The sequence below is a fragment of the Lutjanus erythropterus genome, chromosome 20, assembly GCF_056507025.1.
Source record: "Lutjanus erythropterus isolate fLutEry1 chromosome 20, fLutEry1.hap2, whole genome shotgun sequence".
NCBI lineage: Eukaryota > Metazoa > Chordata > Actinopteri > Lutjaniformes > Lutjanidae > Lutjanus > Lutjanus erythropterus.
This window is the reverse complement of record NC_139336.1, coordinates 13754862-13767428: the sequence shown is the minus strand read 5'-3', so window position 1 is coordinate 13767428 and position 12567 is coordinate 13754862. Positions and strand designations below refer to the sequence as shown.

The 12567-nt window shown below is 40.7% G+C and overlaps 1 protein-coding gene across 1 annotated transcript in view; it reads left to right on the top strand.

Annotated features, from left to right (window-relative positions):
• The window catches only part of tnksa (tankyrase, TRF1-interacting ankyrin-related ADP-ribose polymerase a), a 112799-nt gene that overhangs the window by 31792 nt on the left and 68440 nt on the right, over window positions 1-12567 (top strand). The window contains exon 5 of the mRNA XM_084745898.1: window positions 9143-9179. Within this exon, the coding sequence (XP_084602024.1) occupies window positions 9143-9179 (37 nt within the window). The remainder of the gene's footprint in view (window positions 1-9142; window positions 9180-12567) is intronic.

Below are 12567 nucleotides of genomic sequence, written 5' to 3'. Positions count from 1 at the left end.
ATTCGGGCCATTTTCCTGCAGCTGAAATTGCCTAGTTTTCCACACGGCCGCACAGCTCCACAGCACTCAGTGAGTTGGGGGGGGGGGGGGCAGTCAGCCACTCTGGAAGAGTAGACTGACAGAATTTGGTTAATGAACTCAGCAAAAGTAGAGAAAAGAGAAGTACACACGAATCTGTATCTCCTGGATGCGGAAATCTTTTGGAATTGCTGGAAATGCGTGCATATTAAACTTGTGTTGGTAGTCCAAAAATGCATGATTGCAGCTTGGTTTGCCTTGCAGGAATTTTAAAATGCTTTACACTTTCCCAAGTGATTCTTTATTAATCATTGAGGAACGCAAAATTACAAAATGAAGTTCTATATCCTCAGGAAACAGCCAATTTTACACTTCCCATAAGATCACTTGTCTGTGTAAAAGGGGGAAAATTCATTAAAATATTAAAATAGCTATATAATTAAGAAAATACACCCTGTAAAAGGATTACCAATTGAAGTTACAACAGTATCTGATGAACATTAGAATAATCTGTTTTCATTATCTGTCATGAGTCACTGTGTGGAGCAGCCTGGCAGACTACCGAGGATCAGATGTGGAGGAACGAGCCGTCTGCGGTCTGTTGTGTTTTTCCTCGGTTGTTGCGTGACTCCTGTTTGCGTGACACACTCAGGACAGCTGCAATATGATCTCATCTTATCCATATTCATTTGTCCGCATCTAACTTAGTTGTTTTTATTTTTATATATTTACTAGTAAGAAGAGGAGTGGGTGCTTCGACCTCCCTCCGGTCCTTTTGTATCTGTTTAATGAACACTGAATGAGAATCCATGCTGATGTGTTATTGTGGCTTTTTTTTCAGCCACGCTAACTAGTTTTCTGATACTATCACAAATTAACATTTGATTGTTTTTTGTTTGTCTTTTTTAATTGTTATCCAGGAAAGCTTCTCACAGCCCTCGGGGGAAGTGTTGTAGCTGTTAGGCAAAGAAAAGTTTCAAACAGGCTTTAAAATCATCGGACTTCAACTCCAGTCTCAGGAACTAAGCAATGTAGTTCTGTGTTTGTCAAAAACAGTAATTTAACTTAGAACGCTGGAGCTGTTGGACGTCCACTGCCTTGATGTGTTAGTTTGTTATGTTATTGCATGACTCAAGTGTTTTTGACACATTAGTTTGGATCCAAACTAAGGTTACTTGCTGTTGATCAAGGCAGTGGTAGATCACCAACTCCTGTGTTCTGCATAGTAAAATTACTTTTTTGTCAAGAATTGGCTTCAGTTCTCAACTCAATGAGAGCAGACAGATTTTGTTCCACCTGATTGGTAAAACATCATGGATTTTTTTTATGATTGGTTTGCATAATTAATTACGTAATTTCTATCATAAATGTTTGAGCATAATCATGCCCAGTTCAGACCTAATAACAACAAAGTATGTAAATCTTTAATTAAAATATTTAAAATTTTGATCAAAACTAATTTCTGTTACTTTTCAGAGGCCTACTACTATATTCATTGCAAAGTTGGAATAGCATAGTGAATCTATCTTGAATCAAAGTCATGTCACTCATGTCACAGTCCGTTCCTCTGTCACAAACCAAAATTAAACCAAATTAAAAGCACCTCTGGCAACACCCACAGTAAAATCTAATTGTATCAGTTCAAATAAAATGATTTGGCTGTGCCCACTCAAGGTCACAGACAGAGACACACTGATGTTATAACATGATAAATTACAAACAGTCCGTCTTCTGGATCAGAGAGGTACACACTGACAAAAACATCCACATTCTGAGAGGGTGGAGTGGGTGGCCAAAAAAACACAGTTAATCCAGAGCGGTTCTCTTTGGTGCACTGTGTGAAGCAATTAATCACACAGTGTAAGTGGTGAGTGTGTGTGAAGTAAGCTGAGCCAGCCAGCAAAGCGCCCAAAACACCATCTTTTATAATTTCCGCTCACCTCCCGTTTATTTATTTATTTCCCCACTTTTGATTGGTCTCAGCGCACACAGATCCACTTACAACCTCAGCAGTTGCGACCTTGCTGAGGTTATAAGTGGATCGCTCAACTCCTGACTCAAAGCCAGTTGTTGTATAACAGCGGATAAACTGCTTCTACAATAAATGATATTTGATTTAAACACACACCAACACACACGCACACACACACACAGACACACACACACCCCAACACACACAAGCAGACAGCTGGGCACTGAGGCGACTCATGGTCCAGTCAGCATCAGTCAGCATCATCTGTGCTTGTACAGCCACTTGGTACACACACACAGACACACTCACACATACACACACACACACACACACACACACACACACACACACACACACACACACACACACACACACACACAGAGTACGCTAGGTCCTTGCTGCATGGTCAAGATATATATAGGATTGTGACTGTTTGACATTGACTTGTGCTTGTACTCACCTGTGCATGATCCTGGACACACTCAGGCATGCGCACGCATGCATGCACGCGTACACACACACACACACACACACACACACACATGCATATGAAAAGGAATGCATGTTTTTTTTCACACAGCAATTGGAATTCAAACAGTGATCGGCAGTGTCTACTACACTCTGGCAAGGGAGTGACACACACACACACACACACACACACACACACACACACACACACACACACACACACACACACACACACACACACACACACAAACACAAACACACATAATATCATCATTCAGGACACAGCTAGACTGTCCAGAGCTTTAACCTGTCCTTGTCTTTTCTGTTTGGAGTCAGCAGGATTGTCGACACCACACACACACACACACACACACACACAAAGATGAGACTCAGATGCATTCATACATACTTAAATACATGCATCCTCTTCTCTTAAATCACATAGCTGCCTGAAATTTGCTGCTTTAGGTGTGTAGGTGCAGCCAAACGCAGGTATCTGCGTCTGTATTGAAATTAATATTTTATAATGTATGACATTTGAAGTGTTTTGCTGACTTTGTGACTCCGTATGACTTACCATGAGGGACTCTGACTTTGTCTCACTTAAAAGAAGCTGTTAGGATGAAGCCAGTCTGTCCCCCTCACATCCTTTGTGCTGCTCTCTTCATCCCTGTTGTTGTCATCACAGACATTTAACCGTTTTAACAAGCTAGCCACAGCTAGGGTAGGGGATATATTAGCACATTATTCTGGCTCCAGCAGAGCAGTCTATTGATGAAATGTAGTCTTAAAGTACAGCCATGAGGATATAGTTAAAAAAAGGAATTAATGAATTAAATGAACTGAAGAAACTAAAGATACTCTTGGATTGTATGTTGCAGAATTTGTGTCTTTGGCGACTCCTGGTGGTAGTATCTAAAAGAAAAACTGACTATATTCAAACAAGAAAGTTAGAACATGACAGCGGATATAGAAAATGAAATCAGACAAGTGATGGGAAGACGGCAGCATGGTGAGTAAGTGAGAGGAAACGGGACGGTGTATGTCAACTCACTGTCGGAGAGAAGACACAGCAAAAAGTGCACCTGGTAAAAGTGTAAAAATTAGTATTGGAAGCATTTCAAATATTCATGATTGATATTTAGTGATATATCAATCAATGGTACGAATACCATGATAAAAAGTAATTTTTTTTTACGATATTTAAGAAGAAAAATGACCACTTGGAAAAAAAAAGAAACATTTCCGCAATAAATGCCAAAAAACACTAGAGTTATATGTTCTGTTGAGTTTGTGTTTCCAACAATGTTCAGATGCAGAGAAATCTGTAATTGATTGAAGGTAATAGTGTGTTTCCTGTCAGCTGTTGCAGGCTAGCTGCAAGTTGCTTGGCTGTAACTTCCAGGAAAAAACAGGATATGTCGGATACATCAGAGGGCGAGAAATGAAATTGGCAAACGTGACTAAACGAAATGTGACTGAAAGTTTAATATGTTACCTTGTCCATGTACGTGATTGGTGCCTGAGTCACGTCAGACAGATTTTCATTTGCAATAGTGGTGGTTTAACAATGAAGACAACAACTTCCATGCTCCCACACCACTTAACAATGTCATCAACTTATAGATTGTGCCTTTAATTGTATTGTGGCATTTTTGAATGCTGCCAATATTGTGTGATTTCTGTGCTGTTTGTATAGTTTTTCTTCTTTTGTTGATATTTTATTTTTGGTGACATTGATAGAAAAGTGCTGGTAAGTTGTTTGCTTACCGCTGGCTCGCTCAGCTCAGATGTCTGCACTGTTTTGAGGTTTTAATTGGTTTGTTTGTAAGATATTGGTGAAATGTCCCACTGTGCAGCTGTTAAACCACCAACATCTGAGTCACAACTCCTGGTATTATCCTCTATGCACCTTCCCTTTACTTCCCCAGCAATGTTGCCAGTCTGCTGCCGCCCATCAGTCACAACTTCAACACAATTATGTGTGTACAGCTGCCTAACAGAACAGGGCAACAGTCTGTAGCAGTCTTTTCATACAACAGAAAAAAAATAGATAAAATCATTTTTTTAATTGTGATTTTCGATATATTGTTACATCTGTAATACATATGTAAATAGAGTATATATGTATATATCTTTTGCAAATGAGCTGTAAATGAAGAAACAAAGACATAATTACAGAATTTTTCCTGCATATTACAGTAGTCATGTTTTGATGCGGAGCCCAAAGTATGGGAAGTGTAGTCCAGCTTGTCCTTGCTTTGTGTGTGTGTGTGTGTGAGTGAGAGAGCGAGAGAGCGAGAGAGAGAGAGAGAGAGAGAGAGAGAGAGACTAATTAAAACTGCTGAGTCACAATCACTTTGGCTTTCAGAGCATAAATAATATTGGAAGCAAACTCTGGCCGAGCAAAAAGTATATCTGGTGTCGCCTACAATTCATTTGTATACGCCTTCATTTGCACACTGTGCGTGACAGCAGACTCAGCTGAACATAATGATATAGAAACCGTTTTCGTTCAGGTATAAGTTACACTCTAATTGAATTGGGACACTGAGTCACTCCCTTCCTGTCATTAGTCACAACTTTTCCTCTTTAGATTCTTAGACTTCAAGTGGCAGGAGGCGTAGCCGAACATTTTGATGTAGAACTCATGTCTGAAGGTTGAAAATTGTGGGAGTGAAATCATTTAATTTTTTTGGTTGTTTTTTTTTTTTTTTAGAAAACCAGTCCTGCACAGAGAAGTTGGTGACTTCACCCACTCTAGCCATAGCAGATATCAAAAAGCTCAAATTTTAAACCAATAAAGTTCAAAGTGTGATGATCGGTTTAGAGTTTGCGCGAAGACTGCGAAGTGTGACAAATTTGTTAAGACTTCAAATAGGAGTGGGGTTGAGCCTTCCTCCCATCTCTTTTCCAGTGTTTCTTATGGGGAAAAAGAATTTTGTAAAATTCATACATGTATCCAACCAAAGGATGTAGACAAGTTGTAGTCCAATAAAAATTAGATTAAGAAACATTAAATTAAATATGAAAGATAGATGTGTGTGATGTACACGACTATCTGTGACTGTCAGGTGTGTAATGGAAAATGATTCTGTCTCAGCACATAAATTGGTTCAGAATTACAGCGTCTAATTTAGCGTCTTGATCTCCCTCTGTACGTTTCTCTCTTCTCTCTTTGTATTCATATTTTTCTATCTCTCAGCCCCTCTCCGTCTCCCCCTTTTCTTCTTCCCCTGACTGTTCTGCCTTAGCCTCCCTAACACCAATTATACTGTGTCAAATCCATGCATGTCAGTTTCCAGATCCCTAATCATCCCTTCTCTCTTTCATCTGCAAATCCTTTGTTCCTCCCTCCTCCCCCTTTTCCCTTCTCTGTAACCTTTCTTCTTCGCTCCTCGCCCTACCCCACCCCTCCGTCTGCGCCGTGCACACACAGCCCAACCTCCTCATCCTCTTCCCATTTATCTCTATCACATTTACCTCTCCATCTTCCTTTGGGTTTTTTTTTTTTTTTTTTCCTATTTCAATTTTATACCTCCCGCTTTCTCTCCGGCCCCTTTCAGAGATGAACTTTGTTACGTAAATGTGTGCTGGCAATTTTACATATTGGTTTTTATGTGTGAACATGCCCTGAAGTTACTTTTCAGTAAAAGTTGCAGTCTTACTAAGTCGGACCTTGTCGTGTGTTTTTTTTTTGTAAAATGTATTGTTTCCCTTGGAACCTGTCACCTGCAGCTGTACATGCAACATCTCACTGTTCTCTTTTCTTTTTCTGCTATTACTCTCTGCAATAGTTGTCACCCCAAAATCAAAAATGCATATTTTTCCTCTGGCCTGTAGTGCTATTTATCAATCTGTACTGTTTGGGTACAATTTGCCTAGTATTGGAGACACTAGAGATCTCTGCCTTCTTTCTAATATAATGGAACTAAACGGCACAAATCCTGTGCTGCTCCAAGCACCAGAAAAAAAAATCTATGTCAGTTGTCTGTGAACAGTTTCATGAAGGGAGTCACTTCCATTTTACAGTAGAAAGCACTGGAAATACTTAATTTTAAATAGAAAAAGAAGTTCCCTCATGAAACAACAAGGTCTGTGAATTATCTTGAGTGACGGGATCATGATTTTTGAAAAGAGACACTGGTTTGGAATTTTTCAGACTTTTAGTTTGGTGCTTGGCACAACACAGGACCTGTGCCATTTACTCTATAATATTATACTAGAGAGAGGGCAGACATCTCTATGGCCGATCAAAAGTCTTCAACTCGCTCCAAAAAAATCTAGATAGATAAACAGCACTTCAAGCCAGGGGGAAATGATGTACTTTTGATTTTGGATGAACTATCCCTTTAAAGGTCATGTGTGCAAGATTTTCAGAATATTACAAAAATGGACTTTAGTCCAGTATTCATAAGTATGTTTTTTTTGTATTGAATTAGCAGTGAATCAGAGAAATGAAACATTATTTTCTTGTTGTTGTTGTTTCACAGTGGTTACTGTGTGTGTGTGTGTGTGTGTGTGTGTGTGTGTGTGTGTGTGTGTGTGTGTGTGTGTGTGTCTACAATAGCTCACCCCCACCTTTGGTCAAACAGACACACAGACGTGCAGCTCTTTATACATTCATGACACAGACAGAGAGTAGAGGAGAGAGACAGACCCGGTCAGTACATTTTTATAGAGTTCCTTCCTCAAACACTGCACGCTGTTGGCTGTTGGCTGGGTGCAACACACTGCTGCCCAAAGTTTGACAGCCAGAGACACCCGAAACACAGCAAAATAAAAAAAAATCAGGCAGAGGGCAGGGGCAGGGGCAGACGCAGCCACACACTTCTAGTGTCGTAAATGATGATTGAAACGAATTATTTCACATGAGTCTATTAAGCCTGCAATTACCGATTATTTTCATTATTCACGTGTAATCAATTGATTGTTTAGTCTATAAAATGTCAGGAAATCATGAAAGGTTTTCATCACAATTTATCAGAGCCTAAAGTGACGTCTTAAAATTGCTTATTTGGTCCAACTAATCGTTAACAAACAAAAAGACTCTTTGTTTACTGTCATAGATGACAAAGAAAAGGAGCAAATCATTACAGCTATTTAAGAAGCTGGAATGAACAAGTGTTGCTCATTTTAACATGATATTTTTGATTGAAAAATGACTGAACCGATAAATAAATAATCAAAATAGTTGGAATACTCATAATGTTTTAATAACTTCCATAACCGTTTCCTATAAGCACAGAGCAGTCCCCTAAAACCAAAAGATACCATGATGTAGCATGTTAATTAGTGATATTTGGATGCTAAGCTAATCTCAGATAAGTTAACTGTCTCTCCTGGCTCTACCTTAAATCTTACTGGGAAACTCCAGCGATTTTACTTGAGTTCAGTTTACTCATCTGCTGCTCAGCTTGTAAAAAATGCTGTGTCTTCTTAGTAAAACTAAAATCATGATGAAGTGACATTTGTTTGGGTCTGTACCAAACATCTGGATTCGGATATTGCAGTTGGCCATATTACGATTTAGATATTATTATAATTAATTGTGCAGCCAACATTAGAAGGCAGACTGAGTTACAAACTGGAAATGTAGAGTTTGAAATAAATGGGCTTTCAGGAGGCAGGATCTGGGAAGAGCAGGAGGCAGTGTTTTGGGAACTTGACCCATGATAAGGAGTAAAAAAAAAAAGTCAGATATTTGCTTTTCTGCTGCCTTAATTTTCTTCTAATCTGCCTCATTTTACTCCCGAAAGTTTCAGATCTCAGGCTGTTTTAATTAGGCTATGTCTCAGTTATGCATGTTGAAAATAAGAAATTACCAGTGGACTCGCACAGCGGACTAATTGGGATATTCATACAATTCATAATACATTTTAATCAAATAGTGCACCCCGAAAGGAGACCTATGTTTGAATGCCAAACAGGCAGATGAATGTTACATATTCCATGTCTGAGAGAAGCCTCCATCGCCCCCCACCCCTGTCTGCTTCCCAGGCAGAAAGACACATATGGGAAGGTGTGTGTGTGTTGTCACTGTAGTAGCAGGGGGGCAGGGCTCGGAGAGAGGGAGAGGGAGAGAGAGGGAGAGGGAGGTAGGGGGAGGGGTTTGTTTATTTCTGTTGTGTTTTTTTGATGGTAACTGCGCCTCCTGAGCCCACAGGGGGAGAGAAAAGCAGGGAGACAGAGACAGACAGAGAGAGAGAGAGAGAGGGACAGAGATGATGGAGAACGAGGGAAGATGGTCGGCAATATGAGCGGCGGCCGAGAGACGGAAGACAATCGCGGCAAAGGAGGGAGGGATGGACGGACGTACGGACGGTTAGAGGCAGAGCGCGTGTCAGTCTGCCGCTCGTCGTCCAAACAATGAACGTGCTGTGGTCGCTGCCGGCAACGCATCGTCACGGCAACCGGAGCCAGAGGGGTGCGCACTGAGCGAGAATGGCAGAGAAAGAGAGAAAGAGGAGGGGGGGAAGGAAGGAGGAGAGATAGAAAGAGAGATGGTGTCTTCCTCTCCCCCCAATAGATAAATCCTTCCTCTGTGTGTCTTTATTTGTGTGTGTGTGTGTATGTGTGTATGTGTGTGTGTGTCTGGTCTCTGGTTGATCATGTGCGTCTGTGTGTGGTCAGTGTGCGTTCGTGGCCAGTTGTCTGACACCATGATCTTCTGTAACCATCTAGGTGAATACAAGAAGGATGAGCTGCTGGAGGCGGCGAGGTGAGTACCAGACTTTTCTTCTCTGTGACATCCTTTCATGTTTTTTCCCTTCCGTGCTCATTTTTTCTCTTCCTTGTTCACCTGTTCAAGTCAGGTGGCTCCCCTCCTTCCAACTTTCTTCTCTGCTCCTCTCCTCTTTATGTTTCCTGTCCCTTCCTCTTGTTTCCTTTCCTTTTCCACTTTATTCTCCTCCCCTTTACACTATTTCCCCTCATGCCCTATTCTTATTTTGATCCTTTTGTCCATTTTTTATTTATTGCCCTTCTCTCTTCTTTGCTACCTTTGCTTTTCCTCTTCCCACTGATCCACTTTTGTTTTCTGTTTCTGGTCCTTGTTTCTTTTCTTCCTGTCATTTCTTGTTTTCTTGCTTCCTCTCTTCTTCCCCATTTCCTGTCTTTTCCTCTCATCTTTTTCCCATTGTTTTCCCTTCTCAACTTCCTCCATTTTTTTGGATTCCTGTCTGTTTTGTTTCATTTCTTCTCTTGTTTCTTTCCCTAGTCCTTGTTTATTCTCCTCCAGTTTTCACTTTCTTCTCATTTCCTCTTCTTATTTCCTCTACTATCCCCTTCCTCTCCTATCTGATCCACTTTTGCTTACTTTCTTTTCCGCTCCTCTCCTCTTCATGTATCTTCGCACTTCCTCTCCTGTGTCCTTTCCTTGTGCTTCATTCTCCCCTGTTTTCATTATTCCCCCTAATTTCCTCTTCTTATTTCTATCCTGTTGTCCATTTTCCCTTTCATTATCCTTAATCTCTCTCCTCTTTTTTTGTTACCTCTCCTTCCTCCTCCTCTCTCCTCCTTGTGTTTCCTTTCCCTTCCTCTCTTTTTCCTTTCCTTGTTGCCTTTATTCCCCCCAAATTTCCTCTTCATGCTCTATCCTTTTGTCCATTTTCTCTTTTACTTCCCTTCTATCCTTATCTCTCATCTTTGCTATCTCCTCTTCCTCTCCTCTCGGATCCTCATTGTTTTCTGTTTCCGGTCCTTGTTTCATATCTTCCTCTCTCATTTCTTGTTTTCTTGCTTCCCCTTTTGTTCCTCATTTCCTGTCTTTTCCTCTCATTTTTTTCTTTTTTCTTCTTGTCAACGGCCTGTTCTTTTCTCACGTTTCCTTTTTTTTGTTTTGTTTGATTTCCTCTCTTGTTTCCTTTCCTTGTCTCTTTTGTTCACCTCATCTTTTCACCATTTCCTCTCATTTCATCTCCTTCTTTCTATCCTTTTGTCCATTTCCTCTTTATTGCCCTTCTTCCTCTTCTCTCATCTTTGCTACTTCCCCTTCCTCACTTCTCTGATGCACTTTTGTTTACTTTCTTCTCTGCTCCTCTCCTGTTCATGTGTCATTTCCCTTTCTCTCTTGCCCCCCAATTACATTCCCCTTCTTTCTCTACTCTCCTCTCCTTCTGTCATATCTTGTTTCCTTGCTTCATTTCCTCTCTTCTTCCTCTTGTTGGCTTTGTCTTCTCCCTCTTGTTAAGTTTCTCTCTACTTTTGTTTGAGTTCCATCACTTGCTGCCTCTCGTCTCTTGTTTTCTTGCTTCACGCCTTGTTCCCCATTCCTTGATTTTTTTCTCTGTCATATTTTTTCATGTTTCCTCTTCTTGACTTCCACTTCTTCTCTCTTGTTTCCTGTCTGTTTTTCCTCCTGCACTGTTTCTGTTTTGTTGTATTTCCTTTTACTCTGCTTTCCTTCTCTCTTGTTTCCTCGCTCTATTTCCTCTCTTCTGCTTTTGTTTCTTCCTCTTGTTACCTTCTTATTCTCCTCTCTTTTAAGTTTCTCTCTACTTTTGTTTGAATTCCATCATTTGCCACCTCTCATTTTGTTTTAGTGCTTTCTCCCTTCTTCCTCGTATTTTCTCGTTTACTGTTTTCTCCTTTCTTGTTTTGTTTTCCTTTCCTGTCCCATTTCCTTTCCTCTTCCTCCTCTTTTCCTTTTTCCTTTCCTCCTATCTTGTTTCTTTGTTTCACTTCCTCTCTTCTTCCTCTTGTTGGCTTCTTCTTCTTCTTCTTCTTCTTCTTCTTCTTCACTGTTTCGTCAATTTTGTCTCCATTTCTGTTTGCATAGCAGTTTTGCTTTAATGCTCTCTCCCTGTGTCAAACTGTTTATGACTTGTTTTTTCTTTCCCTTCATCACCACACACACACACACACACACACACACACACACACACACACACACACACACACACACACTCATCTCCTACACTAGACAGGTGTTTCAGATCCAGAGAGCTCAGAACATGTAGGCCAGGGACACTTGTGCATTTTGGAGGCATGTTATGGTTGCAGGCAGTACATGTGGGCATTGTGTTTGTGTGTTCATGGATGTGTGTGTGTGTGTGTTTTTGTCTCTTGCATGTGGAAATGGCATAGCTTTCGTTTGGGATTGTGTGTGGGTGGCTAAGTGCTCAATGCCTCAACAGCCTCCCTCCCGCTCTCCTCTCTCCCTCTCCCCTTCTCCCTCTCTCTCCCTCTCCCTCTCCCAGGCACTCACTTACTCACACACACACACACACACACACACACACACACACACACACACACACACACACACACACACACACACACACACACACACACACACTAGGAAGCAGCTGGCCTAGCATAGCAGCAGTACCCCAGTGTATTATGGGGTCAGCAGGCTGTTTAAGTGTGAACTGTGAACTCAGTGTGCCTCTATCACAGCTGAGCCACTGACTGGCTCATCACCAATGTCATTTTTCAGAAGAATATCTTCTTCTCTTTTACTTTTTTCAGTGTTTTGTTTGGTCAAATAACTCCCACACACGGCTTATGGGATATTGTTGTTTTTCTGCTTTCTTTTTTCCTTGTTATTTGTGGCCCAGATAGCATTCTTGCTCAGTGGTATAGAAGAATAATAAGCCAATCTAGGACAAATAGCTTTACATAGTCCGAGAGTAATGCAGTGACTCTATGCATTGATTGAAAAATATGATTGTTGATGGTCATGACAGCAAATGTATTACAGCCTCTCTGTCCAGTCAACCAAATATGTTCCCTTTCAGGCTGCCAGTCAGCTGACAAACAAGCAAGCAAGTCAAGTCTTTGCTGATTTGCACAACACAACAGTGACATATTATCACCTTTCAAAGTTGATGACTGAAATGTTAGCAAACAGTTGCTCATTTACACATCCAGGAGACTCAGAGCAACATTAGCATTCCTTTGGAGTTGTGTTTCTCTGCACCTAATGATTGTAAGTCCTGTATTTCACTCTCCTTTCAGCTCTGTTTTTGGTCTCTGCCAACTACTTAGCTGCTAATTGCTCAACTGTGTTTATGTACTTATCTTAAGCTTTGTCTACGTAAGTATTAGCATAAAAGTGTAGTGAAAGTACTAAAAGTAAAATTAAGTTTGTAGCTTGCAACCAACTG